The sequence below is a fragment of the Monodelphis domestica genome, chromosome 3, assembly GCF_027887165.1.
Source record: "Monodelphis domestica isolate mMonDom1 chromosome 3, mMonDom1.pri, whole genome shotgun sequence".
NCBI classification, from domain to species: Eukaryota; Metazoa; Chordata; class Mammalia; order Didelphimorphia; family Didelphidae; genus Monodelphis; species Monodelphis domestica.
Window position 1 is genome coordinate 170745585 of NC_077229.1, and position 24743 is coordinate 170770327.

The 24743-nt window shown below is 39.1% G+C and overlaps 1 protein-coding gene across 2 annotated transcripts in view; it reads right to left on the bottom strand.

Moving 5' to 3' along the window:
* The window catches only part of SPAG1 (sperm associated antigen 1), an 83465-nt gene extending 58979 nt beyond the window's left edge, over positions 1–24486 (bottom strand). The window contains exons 1-3 of one of the 2 annotated variants that reach the window (XM_056823269.1): positions 24349–24486; positions 16941–17082; positions 3902–4061 (exon numbers count right to left, since the gene is read on the bottom strand). In XM_056823269.1, coding sequence (XP_056679247.1) covers positions 3902–4061; positions 16941–17080 — 300 coding nt within the window. In that variant the 5' untranslated portion in view covers positions 17081–17082; positions 24349–24486. Of the gene's footprint in view, positions 1–3901; positions 4062–16940; positions 17083–23852 lie in introns of both variants that reach the window. The other variant, XM_056823268.1, reaches the window with a different exon arrangement.
* Between the last annotated feature and the right edge of the window lie 257 nt (positions 24487–24743).

The window sequence follows — 24743 nt, forward strand, 5'->3', positions numbered from 1 at the left end:
GGGCAGCTGGAAAGCAGAAAGAACTTCATTAATAATTTCTGCATTAGCTATAGATTTTCCAGCTGAGGTTAAAAATCCTCTCTGGAGCCATAGCATCCTGACTGAGTGACAAATGCCAAAAACATGCCTAGAATCTGTATAAATTGTTGTCTTATTATCCTTGGCAATTATACAGATGTGTTTCAGGGCTATGAGTTCTGCACCTTAAGCACTAATATTTAAGGGTAGTGAAGCTGACCACTCAGTGGAAAATTCTGTGACTACAGGAGCCCCAGTGTAGTGTATGCCATCCCTCATAAAAGAAGAACCATCTGTAAATAAGACTAGATCTGGGTTGTCTAAGGGAGTATCCAAGAGATTATCTCGAGGTTTTTTGCAATGGACACTAGTGTTTCACAACTATGTAATGGTTCTCCTGAAGTTGGTAAATCTGGAAGCAAGGTGGCAGGGTTAAGAGTTATAGAGCATTATAAAGTAATATTTTCATTGTTTTAACAGAGCTATTTCCTACCTTGTAATTCACTGTAATTCACTCATAGAAAATGCCTGTGATCTATACCTTAGCAACAATGCTTCTACCTCATGTGGGCACATAATTGTCAATGGGCATTGACAATTAGATCAATAGTTTTTATCACTAGTAAAGCTGTGGCAGCTACACCTCTAAGACATGGTGGTGCTCTGTAAAATTGAGATTTGAACTCTGGACTCCATTCCCCAGGAGTCCTTGCTAGCTCTCAGAATGCCCTCTAATCTCACTGAATTCTCACCTGGGATGAGAACAAAATTTTATTTAAAGGGTCTTCCCCATAGGCGGGGCTCTTCTCTCTTTTTGGACTTCCATTTTGGAGCAGATGTGGCTCTTTCCATAATGTAGGTGAGGTCTTGTCTAGGCCTCTGGCTTAGGCACATTTTCCTTATCCTATATTTTCTTTAATCCTTAATCCTTAATAAACCTCTAAAAAAATATAATACTCCTTGCAGAGAGAAACTAATTTCTACCTGCCTCAGTCTCCCCTAAATTTTAATCTTTACAGATCCTGAAATTATTGGGTCCAATTGGGCTGAATAATAAGCAATTGGGCGCTGAGAAAGTCCCAAAGTTTGAGTTAAAACTCCTGAAGCAACCCCTCTCCACTCACATACATACAAAGTAAATGGCTTATTGTAATCCGAGATGCCTAGAGCAGGGGAAGCCTGGTACAGTGGAACCATATATATTAACTAAGAACCAGATGGATGAAAGTGATCAAATTAAATGCTCATAAATACAAGGAGAAAAAGGCCTAATATTATATTGTTAAAATAGCTGTGAATTTTTTTTCTTTTTAGGAAACAAGGTGGAAATATACATTAAGAATTGTAAAACTGTTCATACTCATTGACCTGGAGATCTCATTACTAGGGTTAAGCCCTATGGGCATTATTGATAAAAAGCTGTGTTTGTATGAAAATATTCGGGAAGCTTTGTTTGTTATGACAAAATAACAGGAAATAACACAAATGCAATGAATAGGAGAAATGACTGAATAGTGATATCTAAATGTAAAAAATAATAATAAATAAGTTAATTTCCTTACCCCACCCTATCCCCCAAAAGCTGACTTTCCTGGTGTAGTGCAAAGGAAAGAGGGCTCCCCTCATTGTCAGGTCCCCTGTTTTCAAGTCTTATACTTACTGGCTGTATGATCATATGTGAAGTCACATAATTTATCTCTTAATATTGAGTTACCCACCTCTAAAATGGGCATAATAATGCCTTTCCTACTTCATAGAATTATGATGTGTGAGTCCTAAGGTGCTCCAGAAATGTGATATTGTCCCCATCTCAGTTTCTAATCTAAGTGGGAGAACTAATGATAAACTACCTACCCATCTACCTTGGAGAAGTTTCATGTCTGCTAGTGAATAGAAACATTGTTCTTTTGGGACAGTCATTCATTCTTTTCAGTCACAGAGTTCCAACTGATTTTAACAACGAAAAGTGATTACACTTGTTACTAGTCTAAAAGAAGTTAAACTGTTTACCTGCATTGTAAACAATGAGTCCAGGGATTCTTGCAATTTGTTGACAAAATTAAATTAATCCTGAAAATTCTATGAGAATCATCTTTGCCATCATTTTTAGAAGGCCTTTTTCAAAATAAAGATAGGAGAAATCAAGAGCAAAACACTGACCAAATTGTTTAGTCATTTCAGTTGTGTACTACTCTTCATTGGACTGATCTGCCATTTCCTTCTGCAGCTTATCTTACAGATGGGGAAACCTGCAAACAGGGTTAAGTGACTTCCCCAGGGTCACACAGCTGATAAGTATCTGAGGTTAGACTGAATTAAAAAAGATGGATCTTGCTGACTCCGGGCCCAGCACTATCCATTGTACCACCTAGCTGCCTGAAGGCTGGAACAAGTCTTGGATATTAGATAGCATAGCTCTATGGAATTTTAGTGAAGAGAAAACCAAAATCAAGCCATTTATGAAATGTCAAAGGTCATATAGCCAGAATTCAAACTCTGATCCAAATGGCCAATAGAAGAATAGCTTTCCTTTACTATGTGTACATATTACAAAGATTTTGATTTCTGATTCCTGTCCCCACCCAGGGAAGATGTGGGAGAGAGTAAAAAATAAATGTTTGATGATTGAAAAAAAGATATTTTAATGAAAAAATAAAAGCCTGGCTTAGTCCAAGTTCTTCCTTTCACTTCCTAAACAAAAGGCAATACCAAAGCATATCAGAACACGGGATAAATGAAACTAAAAGGGTTTTCCATCTCCTCAAAAGCTATTATATACACTGGGCTACTCCAGTGCTTGTAACATTCCTGTACTGTATTCAATTTAGCCAGGGATGGACTCCCACAGAGGCATTTCCTCCCTCCCCTTCTGGATTAGCCAGTATTTACTTTACTGTGGAGTTTGCTCAGCTGACTGTGTTGCCTTAACAAAGGTATCACACAAGTATGGCAGGAACTGTCAACAAAAATGTAAAGCTCACCCCCGAAAGGGCCCATGGATATCTCTGTCCAGGAGGACCACAAGAACTCTACAAAAACCCAACAAAGGAATGTGGCAGAATTTTGCCCTTGAAACCTGACCAATGACAAGGTGCCTGAACCTCCAGTCAGGCGGCCTGAAGTGGTTGCCCTCAAGGAACCTGTGGTTCAGAGGCGAGGGTTCTCCTCATCCCCACCCCACCCCACTCCATTTCTTAGAAGGCCTTATTCATGATATCCCTCCATTAGCTTTTCAATACCACACGAAAGGTCTGACAATCTGCAGCGCCATGGGGGAAGCATTACTTATTGCACAACGACAATAACTATTCTTATAGTCATAGATCTGTGCATGTTTGTGAGACAGACAGACACACAGAGAGATACAGAGACAGAGAACTAAAGTGGGAGAAATCAAAGGCGACATTATTTCCAATATCAGAAACCTAAATAAGAGTTACGACCAATTGAGGAATTCCCAAAGAAGACAAGACATACTTGAGGGATTGCCTCGCATTGTACACCACAAACCCTTCTGGGGAGGGCTACAGAGAGAGTTCAAGGGGCTGTTGCTAAATGAACGTGGCTGAAGTGAATCCTTCCAAATATTACGTTTCCACGTCTCTAAACATTCAAGTGCTTGATCCTAGCCTTTCATTGCATGCTCTCACCAGGGTGATTTTATTATGCATATCCCTGAGAGTGAGTGCCAGAACACCGTCTTTTTTATTTTATTCATCTGATAATTCACATCCCTTGTATTTTAGGCCACCCCCATTCAGTGGCGTCCGACATCACCTTCGTGATGCTGGTTAAATACAAGAAAGAGTGTTGACAATGCTGTGGACTCGAATCTAGTCAAACATTCCCATACAACATACAAAAACGGATGCTCCACGCATACCTTTATGTCCCCATCGATTTTCTCCCACTCTTCCCGCGTAAAGCTGGACGCTGTGGCTGCAGGTTTCTCTTTTCGCAGGATCCTACTTTCCGGACACAGGCTGTGCAGGCGTTTCTCACAGCATTCTACCAGGTCAGGGTAATAGCCTTCCTCACCGGACCTGCAAACACAGCAGCCACAGGAGTTAAAAAGGGACTCCGAGGTCACAGGCACCGTGTCTACAGGGAGCGTACAGCCTGGATCCTCTGGAACGGGACCGGTTTCAAGGGGCTGGGGAGGACATTTGAGTATTCAACAGAACAGATATTCTCTCTTTCTTGGTTTAGAAAAATGTGATCACCATAACCTGCTTAATCCTCATTTAATGAATGGCTCATAGGGTGCACTGCACACCCTAGCCATAGGCAGAGTAAGGGAAACTGGAGCGCTCAGACAAATATAGAGATTCTATGACCGAGTATGCAACAAGAAATTTGGGAGGGGAAAACCCACAAACAACTCACAGATAGCGGAATAGTAGCATACTCATTCCTCAGTTAAACTAGGTCATCTGCTTTTTTTTTTTTGAACCCTTAGCTTCCACCTTAGAATCACTACTCTATATTGGTTCCAAGGCAGAAGAGTGGTAAGGACTAGGCAATGGGGGTTAAGAGACTTGCCCAGGGTCACCCAGCTAGGAAGTGTCCAAGTCCAGAATTGCACTCTGGTCCCTCTAATCTCTAGGCTTGGCTCTCAATCCATTGGGCCACCAACTTCCCCAATCAGGTTAATTTTTTAAAAAACTGAAAAGGCCTCCATGAAATAATGAAGAGTGGAACAAGTAGAACCAAGAGAACTTTACATACAGCCACAGAATTAGTATTTGAAGAATAACTTGTAAATGTCCACCTCTGGAAAATGAACCAACAAATAGAAAAACAAAAGACATAATTTATATACACATATTTTTCATCAGATGATGCCTTTTGTGGGAGGGGAGGGGCCAAGGGGGTGAGATACCTGCACATTTTTATGTAACCAACAAACAAATTTTAAAAAAATTTTAAGTTCATCTTTCTGGGTACTGTACAACAAAAGAATTTTAAAAATCAAATTACTCCAAAATGCAATATCAAAACAAGGACAAAACTTAATAATCTTAGAATTTTCATAACATTTCTTATGTAGTGACTGTAAACCTCAAAATTCCTTAGACTTATAATTGTTGGAAATTTCACCATTGGGATATTTCATACTTGGAAAATTTCTTACTGATAGTCTATTGGAATGGGAACTCCATTGGCATGGGAGGTTCCTTCTCTTCCCTTCTTAAGATTACTTTAGGACAGAAACCCTTTGCTGAACAATGGAAAGGACTTTGACCTATGCTTAAGCATAGAACAGGAATTTCTTTGAGTCTTGATTGATTTAGAATTGATACAATGGAGATACTTGGAATAAATCTCCACCCTATTCAGTCCTAATAGGATTGAGTAAGGGCTGCAGCCTAGATCAAAATTTAATTATTCCAATCTCTACCATACTCAAGTTAACAGGATTTAGAAAGGGCTGTAACAAAGGAGTATAGATTTAATCATTTGAAAATATGACCTTCAACAGACATGTGCAAAAAGCCAGAAACCTCTGGGCGGTCCTGGGTTAAGCGAGAGCCTCCATTAACAGGCAAATTGATGAAGAGTGATTGGTAGATGTGAGGACTGAGGGGAGGCAACTTGGATGGTTTCCTTAAAGATAGGAGGGTCTGGAGACTCGAGGGTGGTGGTTGTTGAGTTTTTGGGTCGGTGTGGTTCCTGGGCTCTGAGGAAGCTTGCTCTGAAGGAAGCTGAAGGTGGGGGCCTCTGAGACTGTTTCTCCATTTTGGACACGTGAGTAATAGGGACTGATCTCTTTTCTTTGCCCCAGCTATCTAAGGGCTTGGGCCTTTTGGCCCAGCCTAAACAGAAGGGGTATTTAAGCCCTATTCCCTTCTCTCCCCTTTCTCTCTCTATATATATCTCTAATTCCTTTCTTGCTCCTATTGTAATTAAACCCCAAAAAAGGCTGACGGCTGACTTGAGTTTTTCATTTAGGAATTACATAGCTGATTCCTTGGCGACCTTAAATTAATATATATCAGTCTTTTAAAGTGATTCCCTTGTAACATTGTGGCTGACCACACGGGAGTCTAAAGAATCCTCTCAATAAAACTTTTTCCTTGCCTTTTTACTATACTGTTTCACCACTTAGTCCTTTTAAAAAAAAAAAAAAAAAACTTGGCTTAAAGACACAGCTGCTAGAACACGTGAGTATAAAAAACTTTTTCTCTTTTCTCCTTAAGTTAAATTGGAATCAGCAGTTTTTTCTTTTTCTTCCCTTTAATCTTAAGGGACAGCTGGGTAGCTCAGCGGATTGAGAGCCAGCCCTAGAGGCAGAAGGTCCTGGGTTCAAATTGGACCTCAGATACTTCCCAGCTGTGTGACTCTGATAGACAGAAAACAGCTGTTTTTAAATCTCAGCAACAGGACTCTAAAGTCCTGGCTGGAACTGTTTCTAAATATCCTTTCCCTTAAGGAACAACTTCCTGGATTAAAAAAAAAAAAAAACCCTGTGGAAAGTTTGTTGCTTTGCCCTGCTCCCCACGTGTTTTGTGAAATTACAAAATATACATATAAAAATGAGTACTACATTCTTTGACAATTATATGGCAGCTGAAGAAGTAGGGGCATTGAGGAATGAAGGATACCTCCAAATTTTTATATTAATAGGTACTGTCATTTTTGTACTCCTCAATACTATATTTAGAGATGAAAAAATAAAAAATATTGAGGATAAAATAAAACAAAATGAGGATAAAATAAAACAAAATGAGGATAAAATAGAAAATATTGAGGATAAAATAGAAAATGTTGAGGATAAAATAGAAAAAAATGAGGATAAAATAGAAAATATTGAGGATAAAATAGAAAATATTGAGGATAAAATAGAAAAAATTGAGGATACAATAGAAAAAATTGAGGATACAATAGAAAAAATTGAGGATAAAATAGGAAATATTGAGAATAAAATAGAAAAACTTGAGGATAAAATAGGAAATATTGAGAATAAAATAGGAAATATTGAGGATAAAATGGGAGATATGGAAGATAAAATAGGAAAAATTGAGGAAAAAATGCAAGCCCAATTAGAAGATCTAAAATGTTTCTTACAGGATCAATGGGCAAACACCCACTCTACCAGAAACAGACCTGTTTCTGAACCTTTGAATGAGGAAATTTCCTTCCCTGATATAGAGATGGACAACACCTTCCCTATAGCCCAGTTAACAGATTGCTTCTCTCGTGCAGTGCAAATCTTGTCTGACTTTAATCCCCAAAACCCTTCCCCTGCAATCCCAGCTTCTCATGTTCCTTCTCCTACAGAAAACCAAATTCCAATGCAAGGGAGATCTTGTCCTCCTAGAGAAACCTGTCCTTGTCAAACTGACCCACAGGTGCAAAATTCAACTAGAGGCCTGTTTCCTCTAAGAGAAGTACCTGAAATAGGACGAAATGGGGATGTGGTGACTTTAAGACATAGGATACCGTTTACTCCCCAAGAAATAAATGAATTTACACGAAATATCCCCACATATGAACAAGATCCTTTTCTAGTAACAAAAAAGATGGGAGACATATTTTTTCAATATAATCCGTCTTACAAGGACGTTGAGAGCTTACTACAGGCTTTTTTAAGTGAACGTGAAAAAAATAAAATAATTGCTCATGTCAACAAAACCCGGGGGCGTAATGCAGCACATTGGCCATCTCAGGATCCCGAATGGGACTATAATAATCCTGAGGACTATCTACAACTATACCGTTGTAGAGAGGCCATCCTCACAGCCATGAAGGAATGTGCGGACAGTACAGATAAGTGGATGGAACTGGAAAAAATTAAGCAAAAGGAAAACGAAACACCCTCCAGATTTATGGACAGAATTATCGAGTTTGGGGACAGATACTTAGATTGGGACTTAAATAAAGAGAATAGTTTAAGACAAGTTAGAAGAATCTTTGTAAATAATTCATGCAAAGTAATTAAAAATTATTTTAAAACACAATGCCCAAGATGGTCTGATATGGACCTTGAAGAATTGCGAAAAACAGCTATATATGTTTTTAAGGGAAACGAAGAAAAGGAGAAAGAGAATAATGATGACATGGAGGAAATGAAGAAAAAAATGAGATGTGTAATAGATAGGATAACTAAATTAGAAAGTGGGCATGATAATGAACCAACGACAATTGCCCCTCTCCAGAAATCCAATTATCAATCCATTACTTGCCACTTCTGTGAGAAGAAGGGCCACAAAATGATGGAATGTAGAACCTTTCTTAAGATGTTTGGAAGGAATACACAGTTTAATAATGGTTTTAGAAATAATAACTATAGAAATTATGATAATGGTTATAGAAACCAGAATTCTAGAAATTATAATAATGACTATGGAAATAACTATAATGAATATAGAAATAAGAACTTTAGAAACCAGAATTATAGAAATAGGAATTGGGAATTTAATGACAATGCTCAAATTGAAGAAAATTTTAATGATAATACTCAACAATATATGAGAAATGGCGCTCGTCCAAAAATTACTCGAGGTACTAATGACCCTCAGAGAGGTGCCCTTCAGGGGGGTGCCCAAGGAATATCCCAAACACAATGATGGTGCCCGGGGGGGGCTGGGGCACAGGAATCAGAGGATACAACCTTTGATTTCCCAGACCCTGATGTCCTACTACCCGTTGTCCCTATCCACTGCCCTCCCCATACTAATGAACCCCATGTTACCTTAAAAGTGGGTAACACCTATTATGATTGTCTATTAGACACCGGAGCTTCCTGGTCTGTATTAAAGAGAACGCCTGATTTACAATGTTATTCTATTGGCTCAGAGAATGTAATGGGAGTATCAGGAATAACCCAAAGAGTTAAAAGACTTCCTCCTAGAATGGTGTCTGTAGGACCCCTAGAGGTACAACACTCCTTCCTTTTGATGCCTGACTCCCCTTTAAATTTGCTGGGGAGGGACCTTCTATGCAAACTCAGAGCCACAATAACCTGCTCCCCAGATGGCTCATTATCATTAGAAGTACCAGAGGAATCTTTAAATTTACTCCCTGTACTTCTCTCGGAAAACCAGGAGGCAAAAGAACCTTCCATTTTTGAAATACCTAAAGATATACCGGAGTCTCTTTGGGCCACATCTTCTTCTGACGTAGGCTTACTCAAATCTGCTGTTCCTGTGCAGATAAAAACTAAATCTAGCCCACCTCCTTCTATCCCTCAGTATCCCCTCTCAAAGGAGGCAATTGAGGGTATTACACCAGTTATTAACTCATTAATAGAACAGGGAATAATAATCCCTTGCAAATCTGAATACAACACGCCCATCCTGCCAATTAAAAAACCAAAAAAAGGACCCGATGGCAAACACATCTATAGATTCGTACAGGATCTAAGGGCAGTGAATAATCACGTTATAAAGAGACACTCCGTAGTTTCTAACATACATACTATTATTTCATCTATTCCTAGCACAGCTACATACTTTACAGTAGTAGACTTGTGTTCAGCTTTCTTTTCCATACCAATACATGAAAACTCCAGGCATATTTTTGCTTTCACCTGGAAGGGCTCACAATATACCTGGTGTCGGCTGCCACAGGGTTATGTCGAAAGTCCGAGCTTATTTGAGCAAATTTTGAGCCAAGACACAGACAATATAACATTTAAAAATAGCAAATTAATCAAATATGTAGATGATCTACTCTTGGCTTCAACAGATGCAGAAACATGTCAAGAAGATAGCAAACACCTTCTTTTGGAATTGCACAAAAGAGGACATAAAATCTCTAAGGATAAAGTTCAATGGTGTCTCCAAAAAGTAGAATATTTGGGATTCATCTTGACTGCGGGTGCTCGTTATATTTCTCCAAAACGAATTGAGAACATTCAAAAATTGAGTGCTCCTACCACTAAGAAACAGCTGAGAGCAATTTTAGGAGCAACAGGGTTTTGTAGACAATGGATTCCATGCTATGGGGAAATCACTAAACCCCTTATAGCATTAACAAAGGATTCGGTTCCTGAACCCCTCAAATTAGAGCCTGAACACTTGTCAGCTCTAACAGATCTGAAAAAGGCTATCATGTCTGCCCCTGCTCTAGGCATCCCAGATTACAACAAGCCATTTACTTTATATGTGCATGAGCGAAGAGGAGTAGCCTCTGGTGTGTTAACTCAGACTTTGGGACCTTCTCAGCGCCCAATTGCTTATTATTCTGCCCAACTAGACCCAGTAGCAGCAGGAGCACCACCATGCCTTAGAGGAGTAGCTGCTACAGCCTTACTAGTAACAAAAACCGTTGATTTAGTATTGGGATGTCCATTAACAATAATGTGCCCACATGAGATTGAAGCATTATTGGTAAAACATAGAACACAGGCATTCTCGGATCAGAGAATTACAAGGTATGAAATAACCTTATTAAATAGTGAAAATATTACCTTGAAACGCTGTTCAACTCTTAACCCTGCCACCTTGCTTCCAGATTTACCCACTTCAGGAGAACCACTACATAACTGTGAAACATTAGTGTCCATGGCAGAAAAGCCTCGAGATAATCTCTTGGACACTCCCTTAGACAATGCAGATCTGATTTTATTTACCGATGGTTCCTCTTTTATGAGGGATGGTATACGTTACACTGGAGCTGCCGTAGTCTCAGAATTTGCCACTGAATGGTCAGCTTCACTACCTTCTAACATTAGCGCTCAAGGAGCAGAACTCATAGCTCTAAAACAAGCTTGTATAATTGCCAAGGATAAAAAGGCAACTATTTATACAGATTCTAGATATGCTTTCGGCATTTGTCACTCAGTCGGGATGCTATGGCTCCAAAGAGGATTTTTAACCTCAGCTGGAAAATCCATAGCTAATGCAGAAATTATTAATGAAGTTCTTTCTGCTCTCAAACTGCCTAAAGCCCTAGCTGTAGTTCATTGCTCTGCCCATACAGGTGGCTCTGACCCTGTCTCTAGAGGAAATGACCGAGCAGATGCCGCTGCAAAACTAGCAGCCATAGAAGGACCTGGATTAATTTTAACATTAACAACCACTGATAATTTAAATTTATCACTCTCCTATAATGAAAAGGAAGTGGAAAAATGGAAACAAAAATTTAAAGCAAAACAAATTAATGGAGTATGGGTGTCATCTGAAGGAAAACCCCTGCTCCCTAGAAGTTTCTATAACCAAATTTGCCAATCTATTCATAAAAATGGTCATTTTGGCACCCAGGGCATTGTGGACTCTGTCAAGAGAGTATGGATAGCCCCTGGTATAACTACTGTAGCCTCTAAAGTATGTTCAGCCTGCCCTATTTGCCAGGCATATAACCAACATGCATATCGTGGAAAAGCCTTTGGGGGACGTCCTCTGGCTTACACACCTTTTGAACATCTACAGATAGATTTCATTACAATGCCAAAAGCTGGACGTTATAAATTTTGTCTAGTAATTGTAGATCAACTAACCAGATGGCCGGAAGCATTTCCTACGACCCGAGCCACAGCAGATTTTGTTGCAAAGATACTTTTAAAAGAAATTATTCCTCGTTTTGGCCTACCAGCACGTATTGACTCCGATAGAGGGAGTCATTTTACCGATTCTGTCTTAAATCAAATATATTCTTGCTTGGGGATAACTCCAAAATTCCATGTTCCATATCACCCCCAGAGCTCAGGCCAAGTGGAGAGGATGAATAAAGAACTTAAGACTATGATTGGCAAATTATGCACTGAGACCCATTTAAAATGGCCTGAAATTCTCCCTCTGGCCCTATTTTATCTTAGAAGCAGGCCTAGAGGAGACTTACATATTTCACCATTTGAGATGCTTTTTGGACATCCGCCTATACAGGCTAAGCCTTTCTCCCCGGCTTATACATCGCTATTAGGGGGAGATATTACTATTGCTTCCTATATACAGGAGTTACAGCACAAACTACGTGAACTTCATGAATCCGGAGCTGCAGTACAAGCTGGACCATTAGACTTTTCTCTGCATGACCTGAACCCAGGAGATAAAGTTTATATCAAGAATTTCAAGCGAACTGGAGCAACTGAACCTTCATGGGAAGGACCATTCCAAATATTATTAACTACTCCAACATCTATAAAGATTGGAGAAAGAGACTCTTGGATTCACTGCTCACATGTGAAGAAAGCATCTTCTGCTGAGACTGATTGACTCTATCCTATCATATGAATTGTGACTCTATCTTATCATATGAATTGGAGATAATAATCCATAGACAAATGGATGTTTTTTTTTTCAAGAATATATTGAATTACTGATTTTTTTCCTTATTTTTTCTTATTTCTTTTTATTTTTTGATCAGAATATTTGATTTTTTTCTCATTTTTTTTGTACTGAAGGTACACATAATTAATATTAATATTTTTTTTCCCTGCAGTAATACAAGTTAATATATATACTCTTGCTATAATATCAATATATGCCTAAAAGCTTTAAACTATGGGAACCTGCCATTTATTGATAAAATATTATAGGACTGTGATTAATGTTTGTGTCTGATTCCAGGAAAAGGGATAAAAACAAGGAGCACAGACTAAACCTGAATAGTGCCAATAGAGCACACATGAAATATTAAAGTGAGACTCAAGGTTGCGACGCTTAACTTATGTTTAAGTCGTAGGACTTCCTTGTATCTACACTCGTTTTGAAGTACTCAAACAAGTACAAAGCTTGACTATCATGCTGGCTCCCTATATCTCTGAAGAAAAAAAAAATCAGACAAGGGAATGACATTTCCCCATCAAAATAGAATTCTAATTCTTTTCTTCTTATATTATGGCAACTTCCTGTAGTCTTGGCTACAAATGGCTAAGTGAAATATTACTGCATTCTGTCCTACATACTTGTGAGATAGAAATTACTTTAAACTGGACCTATACAAGGTCTATTTTGAATTTTTCTTATGTTTTTGATTATTTTTCTATTCTTTTGATAATTGACACATACACCCCCATAACTGAACATTGCATTCTGAGCTAAACTTGATATATTTTTTTTTTAAATACTTACTTCAGGGGGGATTGTATTTTAATTTAAAATCTAAGAATTTTTGAATTTTTTTTGTTTGAGATTTTATTTTTATAAAAATCCAAGACTTTTGTTTAAAATTTTACTTTTATAAAAAATTCAAAGATTTTGATTTTGTTCAAGAAAAGATCTTCAAGAAAGAAGCTTGAAACTTTTATATCCAGAGAATGAACTGTTGCAGAAAGATGCCAAAAACCTACACTTCATCAAGAAGATCAAGAATGAACTTTGGATGTGATTGATTGGACTGAACTTTTGATTGAACATTTATTGTAACATTTATGCCAAAAGGGACTGCCCCTAATTTGGCTTTCTGTCAATGCACCTAGCAAACATTGGTTTTGCTTTCTTTTCTTTTCTATTTCCTCTCTCACTATTCTAATTTCTCCTAGAAAATTGAATATTGTATATATCTTTAGTTAGAAGTGAATTTAGAACTACAAAATGATTATGTTAAATGATCAATGGGGAGACTAGTCTCCCAATGATCATCAGGGGGGATTGTAAACCTCAAAATTCCTTAGACTTATAATTGTTGGAAATTTCACCATTGGGATATTTCATACTTGGAAAATTTCTTACTGATAGTCTATTGGAATGGGAACTCCATTGGCATGGGAGGTTCCTTCTCTTCCCTTCTTAAGATTACTTTAGGACAGAAACCCTTTGCTGAACAATGGAAAGGACTTTGACCTATGCTTAAGCATAGAACAGGAATTTCTTTGAGTCTTGATTGATTTAGAATTGATACAATGGAGATACTTGGAATAAATCTCCACCCTATTCAGTCCTAATAGGATTGAGTAAGGGCTGCAGCCTAGATCAAAATTTAATTATTCCAATCTCTACCATACTCAAGTTAACAGGATTTAGAAAGGGCTGTAACAAAGGAGTATAGATTTAATCATTTGAAAATATGACCTTCAACAGACATGTGCAAAAAGCCAGAAACCTCTGGGCGGTCCTGGGTTAAGCGAGAGCCTCCATTAACAGGCAAATTGATGAAGAGTGATTGGTAGATGTGAGGACTGAGGGGAGGCAACTTGGATGGTTTCCTTAAAGATAGGAGGGTCTGGAGACTCGAGGGTGGTGGTTGTTGAGTTTTTGGGTCGGTGTGGTTCCTGGGCTCTGAGGAAGCTTGCTCTGAAGGAAGCTGAAGGTGGGGGCCTCTGAGACTGTTTCTCCATTTTGGACACGTGAGTAATAGGGACTGATCTCTTTTCTTTGCCCCAGCTATCTAAGGGCTTGGGCCTTTTGGCCCAGCCTAAACAGAAGGGGTATTTAAGCCCTATTCCCTTCTCTCCCCTTTCTCTCTCTATATATATCTCTAATTCCTTTCTTGCTCCTATTGTAATTAAACCCCAAAAAAGGCTGACGGCTGACTTGAGTTTTTCATTTAGGAATTACATAGCTGATTCCTTGGCGACCTTAAATTAATATATATCAGTCTTTTAAAGTGATTCCCTTGTAACATTTAAGGAATTCTAGGGCAGATGAAATTTGTAGGAAAAGACTGAAATATTAAGTATCTTCTGTGTCTATGCTGGAAAGGGATAATTTCCTTTCCCTTTACCCTAAAGTAGAAGGAAGTATTGAAATGTCCAGGAAGTGAGGGGCTGAGCTGATAGGGAGTATGTGATGCCCTCTGAGACACCACCAAGCAAGGGAGAGGGGATGGGAGCACATCTACACTGGGAAGCTAGTCTATGGCTACCCTGAGCAAGAAGGAGGAATGACTACAGGCAGAGTAAGGAGAAGCCACACTGAGAAGGATGAGGAATGGTTGTAAATATTTCTGTTCACTGAAAATGAAACTGGTGATGTTCCCTGTTGCTCTTAACTTGTCATGGTTCTCATGCTCAGCCTATTCTTTTAACAGCACACAGACTAAATGTATGCATTGATATAAGAATTGTAAAATGTTGATTTTACTGTAATTTACCATCTGTGAAAATGAACTTTAAATACAAGGAATTACAAAGAGATAGAATTTTATTTTGAAATAAAAATGCCCTTCCTACTATCTGTATTTTCTTTACATTCTAGATTTAAAAAATGCAATGTAATTGACAGATTGGTCCTTCAATATATTCTTTTTTAAGTTTATTTATTTAACTTATTCAGAATAATTTTCTATGGTTACATGATTCATATTCTTTCCCTCCCCTCCTCCCACCCCTCTACCAGAGCTGACAAGCAATTCCACTGGGTTTTACATGTATCATTAATGGATCAAGACCTATTATTTATTCATAAGCCAATTTTTCTGCACCGAGCAGAGTACCTGCCACCTCAGTCAGTATTTTTTTGGTTTGCTGCCCTGCTGGCCCCTCACCATCAGCCCCCCACCCCCTCCTCCTGCTCCCTCTTGGTTTCTTGGTTCTCAGATGCTGATGGTTTTGCTTACACCAGTCTCAATGAGAGGCTGGCCTATTCTCACTTGTGCAGAAAACATTGTTCCAGATTCAATCTCCTGGACTCAATTCCTTCCATATAGTTTTTAAGGTTATTTATTTAAAATGTCTAATGTATTTTCTTGTAACAGACATTGTTTTGCCAATGTTGCCCACTTCAGTGGCACTTCATCTAGTTTTAAAGGAAATAAATAAAAACTTTTAAATGGAAAAAAAATCATCATTGATATATCATTGATCAAGACCTATTTCCACCTTCAGTGTATTCTTAACTTATGTATTCACTTTATTAGGCATGTGGGTTTTTTGTTTGTTTTCTAATCTGGCTTCTCTAAAATACTGTTTGTTGTGTTAACATGTCCCTAGAGGGATTAAATGCAGAAAAGAAGGTTTGTGTGATTGGTCAGATTCATGAGAGAGAGAAATAGACTCTCTGGCTAACTGCTAGGAACTGAACAAGAGATTTGATTGATATATAGTATAGTTCTCTAAAGGCAGCTAAGAGGTGCAGTGGATAGTGTGTCAGGCCTGGAGTCAAGAAGATTCATTTTTCTGAATTCAAACCTAGCTTGTGTGACCCAGGGCAAGTAATTTAACTCTGTTTGCTTCAGTTTCCTCATCTGTAAATGAGCTGGAGAAAGAAGTGGCAAACCATTCTTTTTTATTTTTACCACGAAAACACCAAAGAAAGTCACAAAGAGTTAGACACAACTGAGCAACAAACAATAATAATAAAGGCAGAGAAGAATAAATTAATCATCACAGACATAGGATGAGACAGCAGTTTTCTTGTAGAACACAGGATGATGGTCATTTTTAAAAAATCCCTTACCTTCCATCTTGGAATCAATACTATGTATTGTTCCAAGGCAGAAGAGTGGTAAGAACTAGGCAATGGGACAGCTATTTTCTGGTGGGGAAGAGAGCAATTTTATGATGGGAGGAGGTTTAGTAAATTGATTGGATCTAGTCCTGTCTCCCCCCCCCCTTCCAGAATGACAGGTGGTCATTTTCTAGCTCATTCCATCCAGCTCCACCAGCCTCTATCATAATCAGTTGGTTAATCACCACTGTATTTTTTTTCTTGGGATGATTGATATGAAGGATTTCTGTGTATCTAGCAAAGTAGACTAACTAAATTCTCATAATGTCCAGCTCTTGAACAATTATATTCTTCCAGTCCTGCAGAAAAATGTAACCCATTCCACTTGCCTAACTCTAAAGTTGTTACTAGGTCATGGGCACCTTCAACAGAACAACAGAGATACACATACAGAGATCACTGGGGAGAGCAAAGATATGTATGAAAACAATCTAAACATTCAAAACAATTGAAATTTTTCTGTTATGTTAAGATTTTTATATCTTAAATCAATATCATTTAAGTGCTACACAAAGTAAATACAAAAGAATCAGCTAAATTAATTAAATTAACATACTGTTTCTAAAGAAATGAAAAATTAAAAATGTTTACCTGAGTACAATAATAATCTTTTCCAAGTGCTTAACATCTGAACAATTTTCAACAAATTTGAAATCCAGATGTTCAATGGGAATTTGAAATGTTTTTGTTGTTCCGAAGCTCCAAAGTGGTGACGATGCTTGATTAGTCATAGCTATAATATTTGATAATAGAGAAAAACTGTTTATTATTCTCCTTAACTATAGGGGAGCATTCATATTGGACTACAATCATTTAACACTTTTCATTCCAAGTTAAGCTGAAAATAGTTTATTAGTAATGAAAGTCAGAAACCTTGAGCTCCATCATTGCTCTGTTGCTAACTAGTCATGTGACCTTAGCTTGAAGTCAAAGGATTCAGGTTTGAAACCTAGCTCTGATACTTTAAAAAATAATAAAACCCTTACCTTCTGTCCTAGAATCAATACGAAGTGTCAGTTCCAAGGGCAGGAAAGGGTTAGACAATGAGGGTTAAGTGATTTGCCCAGGGTTACTCGGCTAGGAGTTATCTGCAGCCACATTTGAACCCAGGTCCTTTTTTAAAAAATTAAGTTTAATTAATAAATAATATTTTCCATGGTTACATGATTCATGTTCTTTCCCTCCCCTCCTTCCAGTCTCCTCCCATAGCCAACAAGCAATACCACTGATGAACCCAGGTTCTTCTGACTCCGGCTCTTATATTTAAAAATTGTGTACCTATATGTAAGTCACTCCCCCTTCCCAGGCCTCAGTTTCTTTACATATAAAATTAGGAAATTGGGTAAGATCTTCTAAGTTCTCTCCCAGTTCTTAATCTGTGAGCCTATGATCCTCTGATTCTAGTCTGCCATGAAATGTTTTGTTTATAGCTCTACCTATAATGCCCAGCACACAATATGAAATGTGGGTCTGGATCTTAGGAGAGTACAGAGACTAAAGCCATAGGTTCTGGTATCATACTTTTAGAAATAATAGTAGAATCCATACAAAGAGATGACTGCCAAAGTAGGCAGTGCTAAGAGAAAAGAAAAAGCAGTATGATCAAAACTTGGGGGAAAGAGGCCCTAAAATATGAGAGAAGGTGGCAATAGAGGTGAAAATTAGGAAATTTTGAAATAGCAATTTGAGGCCATTTACTTCAGATAATCCTTGATCCTCTAGAAAACTTCCAGGCATTGTGAACTGATCCAACCACTCTGGAGGGCAATTTGGAACTATACCCCAAAGGCTATAAAACTGTGTAGACCCTTTGATCCAATAATCCCACTGCTGGGTCTGTATCCCAAAGAGATAATAAAAAAGCGGAAAGGACCTACTAGTACAAAAATATGTTCTTTTGGTGGTGGCAAAGAACTGGGAATTTAGGGGATGCCCATCAATTGAGGAAGGGCTAAACAAGTTGTGGTTCATGTTGGAGATGGAATACTATAAGAGGAGATAAGCAAGATGATTTCAGAAAAAATTGGAAATATCCACGGGAACTGATGCAGAGTGAAATAAGCAGAACTGGGAGAACATTGTACACAGTAACAGCAATATTGTACAATGATTATCTGTGAAAATTGACTACTCTCAACAATGCAATGATCTGGGATAATCCTGAAAGATTTATGACGGGGAATGCTATCTACCTCCAGAGGAAGAACTGCTGGAGTTGTCTTTCACATCAGTGTATTTGTGGTTTTATTTTGGTGTTTTGGTTAAGTATGAGTGTGCTCTTACAGCAAGGACCAAAATGGAAGTGTGTTTTGCATGACAATAAAAGGGGGGGGCACTCCAAGCTTCAGTTTCCTCATCCATAAACTGAAAACTGGAGTAAGTGATCTTAAAGTGCCCTACAGTTCTAAATACTATTGTTTTGTTTAAATGTTTGTTTAATTTCTTGATAATCTTAACTCTAATCTTTTTTTCATGTTGCCCCCCCCCCCTATTAGATTGTGAGCTCTTTGAGAGCCTTTTGCCTTTCTTTATACTCCTGGGGCTCAGCACAGTGCCTAGTACATTTTGGCATTTAATACATATTTATTAACTAATTTCCACCAAAATTATAGAAGAGATTATTTAATGAATGTTTTATCCAGTCTTAAAAAGAAGTGATGATCACTGAGATCCAGCAAGGGTTCAATAAGAATAAGTAATGCCAGTCTAACTTCATTTCAGTTTTGGACAGGATGAATTATCTGGCACAACAGAGAAATGTCACTGCCATGTTTTTACACCTAATTTCCATTAAGGGATGTAACAATATTTCTCATTAAATTCCTGTGGATAAAGAGAAGAGATGTGGGATAGATTCTACATGACATTAATTATTATTCATGGCATAAATTATTTTTCTCTCTGCTGAATCACAGAATCATAGACTTGGAAGAATCTCACAGGAGAACTAATTCAGTCTAAAAACTGAGCAAGAATTTCCCCTTTCCCCCAACAAAATATTAATCCAGCCCTCTGCTGCTTTGCCGTCCTACTGTGATCAGAGATTGACTAGCTTCTAGTATGACCCATTCTGCTTTTAAACTACTATAATTAATAAGGCTTATCTAAAATGGAGCCTTTTCTGTTTTCTCTGCAAATTCTATCCATGAATAAGGTCAACATCTCTTCTATCTGCCAATCTTTAAACTATTGGAAAATAGCTATCATGTTCTCTTTTCTAGGTAAAACATACCCCAGTTCCTTCTATCATGTGGCATGGTCTCTAATCCCCATCATTCTGGTTACCCACTTCTATATGCATTCCAGGTTGGCCAATATCTTTCCTAGTATGGCATCCATAATCAAAGTACTAGAGATATGACCTGATTAGGGCAGAGAACAGAAGGGTTATCAGTCATTCTGATGGCATATTGGGAGCCAAGGCAGGGAGATCTGAGATCAACTCTGGTTTCAGACATGTACTAGCTGTGTGATCCTAGGTAAGTCACTTAACCTCTATCTCCATTTCCTCAAATGCAAAATGGGTATCAAATAGCACCTACCTCACAGGGTTGTTGTAAGGATTAAATGAGCAGATATTATTTTTAAAAGAACAACCTTAACACAGGGCCTGGCACATAGTAGGCATTATGCTTGTTCCCATCTTCCCTCTCCTTCTCTTTTTTAGACCATCCAGGACTGAATTAGCTTTTTTGATTGTCATGTCATTCTGTTGATGCATATTGAGCTTACAATCCACTAAAAGATCTAGGCTATTTTCATACCTACTGTGGTCTAGTTATGTTTTCCCAATCTGGTACTTAGCAAGTTGATTTTTAAAATGTAAATAAGGAACTTTACAGGTATCATAATTAATTTTTTATTTTATTAGATATGCTAGAACATCATTTGGCCTAGATTCTTTTGTATTCTGATTTTGTCATTCATTATGTTAGTTATCCTTCTCAGCTTCACATCTCTTCAATAAACATGCTATTTATGCCTTCATTTAAGTCATCAATAAAAAGATTGAAAGGCAGCAGCCAAGGACAGAGCTGGGCATTCCGGGGATGGCTTGCTTCCAAGGTGACATCAATCCATTAATCATCACTCTTTGGTTCTGGTCCTTCAAGTTCAAGCACTTATGGATCCCCCCAACTGTAATAGGATTCCACCCATGTCACTCTGCCAGCCACATAAATATATCATGAGGACTTTTTCAAATGCCTTGTTGAAATTTTAGTACGTTGTATCTATAGCATTCCCAGGATCTACTAGTTTAACTAGTAACTCTATCAAAGAAGGAAAAGAGGTTGATCTTGACAAAAATATTCTGGTTTCTCCGGACCTTTGTTTCAGTTTCTAAATGCCCACAAATCATCCTTTTGATGACATGTTGTAGAATTTTTCCATAAGTCAAAGCCAAATTCACTGTCCCTAGATTTAAGAATCCACTTTCGCTCCTTCTTTGACCGTTCCTGTGCACCTTTCCCATCTTCTTCAAAGATCACTGATAATTGCCCAACACTCATATCCAAAACAGATTCTTTCAGTATACCAGAGTGGCCCAATGGAGAGACTTCTAGGCCTCTACATCTTTGAGTGTGTGACAAGGTGATAAGTTCTCTTTCCATTCACATTTTTAGGCAATTCCTCATTTTCGTGCTTACTGTGATCATTTGTATTTCTCATGAAAATGTTTATATTGAGAGCATCCAACATTGTCCTCTGGAGTCAGTTTCCCCGTTAAATTTTAGATCATGAGATCAGACTTATCCCTTCTCGGGACTCCTTGAAGTCCCTGCTCCCAACAGCCTCAGTTCAGACGAGGCCCAGATTTTGTCCTGTAAGCTCCTACAGCACTGTCTTTGGGCCTTTTCTATGGCACTCACAACACAGTGCCTTCACTTTTATTGACTTCTGTTGTGCCAAATCCGCTAATCGTTGCCCTAGGCCTTCTGCCCAGCCTCTCTCCCCTTGGGACGAGAAGCGATGCCAGGCCAGCTCCCACCAGTCTCTCGCTTTGAGTGAAGGGGAGAAACACCCTTCTATCAACCCAGGCTCCCTGCTTGGTTTCTGGCCTCCCTCAGGAAGAAGGAGAAATGTCAGACTCCCAGGAAGAAGGCTCCAGCCTGGTCTCCCCAACGCCTCACTCTATCTCCTAATGCCCCCCAATACCCAATCTGTGACAATTCTGTTGTTTTTACCTTCTCTCTTCTGGGCAGCAGCTAGGTGGTGCAATGGATAGAGTAGGTGGGGCCTTTAGTCAAAAAGACCAGAGTTTCAATCCAGTAGCAGACACTTCTGCTGGAGGGCAAGCCACTTAACCATGTTTGCCTCAGTTTCCTCAACTGTAGAATGGGAATGAGAGGAGCATCTCCTTTACAGGATTGTGGTGAGGATCAAACGAGTCAATATTCATAAAGGGCTCCGGCCCAGGGCCAGACGCCTTGTAAGTACTTATTCCTACAGACACTGCCATCACCTGTGCAGGCCCTCAACACCCCACACCTGGACTATGCAATAGCCTCAAGTCTCTCCCCACTCCCGTCCATCACCGCTCTGCAGGTCTACCTGCGTACTGATTATCCTTTAAAGCTTAATGGAATAAAATGAAATTTGTATAAATTGAAACCTTTAAATGGCAAGAAAATAGAACCGCAGGAAAATGCTAATACTCCTATCTCTTGATAGGAATAATATTTTAAATGAAAAAACTTTGGGAGCTCTCAGTTCAGAGATGGTAAGGGGGTCAGACAACTGACCAGAAAGAGACGACAGGAGACCCTTTGCTGGCATTGGGTCCAGCTGGTATTGACTGGCAACTCTTTTACCCATACGCAGTTCTGGATCAAAATTCCATGGCCAAGAGGAGTGCAGGGATCCTGGTTGCAGTTCCAAGGCAAAAAGTATACACATAGGTACAAAAATATTGATAGCAGTTCTTTTTAATGTAGTAAAGAATTGGGAATTGAAGAGATGCTTATCGATTGGGGAATGGGTGAACAAGTTATAGCATATTATTATGCTGAGGAACCATTGTGCTGTGGGAAATGATGGGGGTTGATTTCAGAAAAAAACATGGTAGTATCTATATGAACTGAAGCAGAAGTGAAGTGAGAACCAGGACATCATTGTATACCATAATGGCAAAGTTTAAATAATGATCAGCTGAAATACTTGGCTACTCTGATCAATATGATGATCCAAGAGAATTCCAAAGGACTCATGAGAGAGGAAAAAAGCTAGAGAGAAATGAGGAACTCTGAATGCAAAATGAAGCATAATTTTCTCACTTCTTTTATTTTTCTTGCTTTTTTCAATATAGCTGATATGGAAGTGTTTTATATGATTTCACATATATAACTGATATATTGTTTGCCTATTCAGTAGTTGGGGGAGAAGTAGGCGGGAAAGAATTTGGAACTTAAAATTTCAGAAGAAAATGCTAAAAAATAATTAAACAACAATTTAAAGAAAACAGGTATTTTCCTTTTTATTATCTATCTAGCACCTACTCCAATTTCTTAACACATTAGGCAATTAATAAATAATTGGGAAGAAAAACAAATTCAATACTATATCTTTTATGCTTGACCATTTGATGGAGAGAGAACTAATAATTAAGGGAATTTTGCAAAGCTGCATGCTAAGGATTCTAACAGGCAAAGGTGAGAAGAGGATGCTTTCCACTAAAGAGGGGGACAGTCTGTGCAAAGGCTGGAAACCAAAGATGCAGTGTGACAAGTTTAGGGAATTACTAAGTAGGCCAGTTTGATTTTGGAAGGGAACCAAAATGCTGTAAACCCAGAAGGGTAAGCTAGAGTCCAGGCTATAGATTGTCTTGCACTTTGTCATCTATTGTTTTAACTCATTAAATGCTTATTAAGAACAACTGCCATGTATTCAGTGGCTTGGGTGTTGGACTTGGAAGTGGGAAAACCTGAGTTCAAATCCTTGCCTCAGCCACTTTCTAGCTGTGTAATACTGGGCAAAGTCAATGCACCTTTCTCCATCTGTTTCCTAATCGGTAAAATAAGGATAATAATAGCAGAGTTGGTGAGGATCAAATGAGATCAAATGAAAAGTGCTTCACAAACATTAAAGCCATATAGATCTTACTGCAAGGCAAAGTATTGAATAAATGGATACATTTCTCATGGTAATCATGTACAGGCCATTCTGAATACTCTTTTAAGGCATTATTTTAATTAAAAATTGTTTTCAGTATTTTCATCTGTAAAATGGGAATAATAATAGCAGAGAAGAGAAAATAAATATGGAAAACGCCCCCCAAACTTAAAGCCCTATATAAACGCTAGCTATTGGGCAGTGTTGAATAAATGGATAAATATCACACTGTCATCACATGAACGCCATTCTGAATCCTGTTAAATTGTCATTTTGAATTTAAAACTCCCCCCTCCCCCCCAAGCTTACTTGGTGGAGCTCGCACTCTGGGACTACCACTAGGAAATGCACAAGTTTATCCTTGCTCCCAAGATAAGGTTCTCCCTCCCTTACCTGGTCTGTTCTCTTCTTTGGGGAAACTGGGTTGCAAGCTCTCGCTCGCTTTCACTTCAAGCTTAGAGTGGCTCGGCTTTGCCCCGCAGTGTCCCGTTCGGCCAATTATAGGTGTCCGTCACCCGCCCCGGGAAAGGCAAGCGAGACGCCCGAGCCTCCCTACCAGCCCCGGCAGCGCAGTCTGACCGGAAAGAGACGCGTCCCCCTCTCCTGGCAACTGTTGCTATGTACAATGCAGGGCCCAACTGGGGGCCTCGGGACTTCCTCTTCCCCGTAAATGCTCCCGACTTGGCTTCGGTTAACGGCCCAACTCCGTCTAGGTGTCTTAGGGCAGGAGTCAAGCCCACAAGGCTGTCCCCAGGGGGGATCTCAGGTGCCTTCCCACCTCCCGTCCCAAGAGGGACGGAGGGGCCAATCTCGCTCGGAAGGGGGAGGGTTGGAGGCTCTCGCAGCACCTACGAAGGCCAGCAAGGATGGGTTGACCACTAGCACTAACCTCACTTGGAGGCAGCGACCCTGTAGGACATTCACGAGACAGAAGCGGGTTCAGGGACCAAGAGAGTTAGAAGATGCTCCGGGTGGGGCAGAAGAGTCTGGTTAGCTGGTGCTACGAGGAGGGGCACGGTTCCTCCAGCGGAGCTGATTGGCTAGTCAACATAAGCGTCTCCGCTGATTGGTCTATTCTCTCTTCGCTGAGGTTAACCCCACTCCCTAGGCTCTTGTTTCTTTCTCTCTTCTCCCCAGACACCAAGTCCCTTGTTCTGCAGTTTCTGGGTAGGTAGGAGAAACTGAGAAGACTGCAGGCACAGGTTGTTTAGTAAAATGTTAAACAACCAGGTCTCCTCAAGGCAGAGGGGGAGCGGAAGGGGATTAACAATACACTTTTAAATT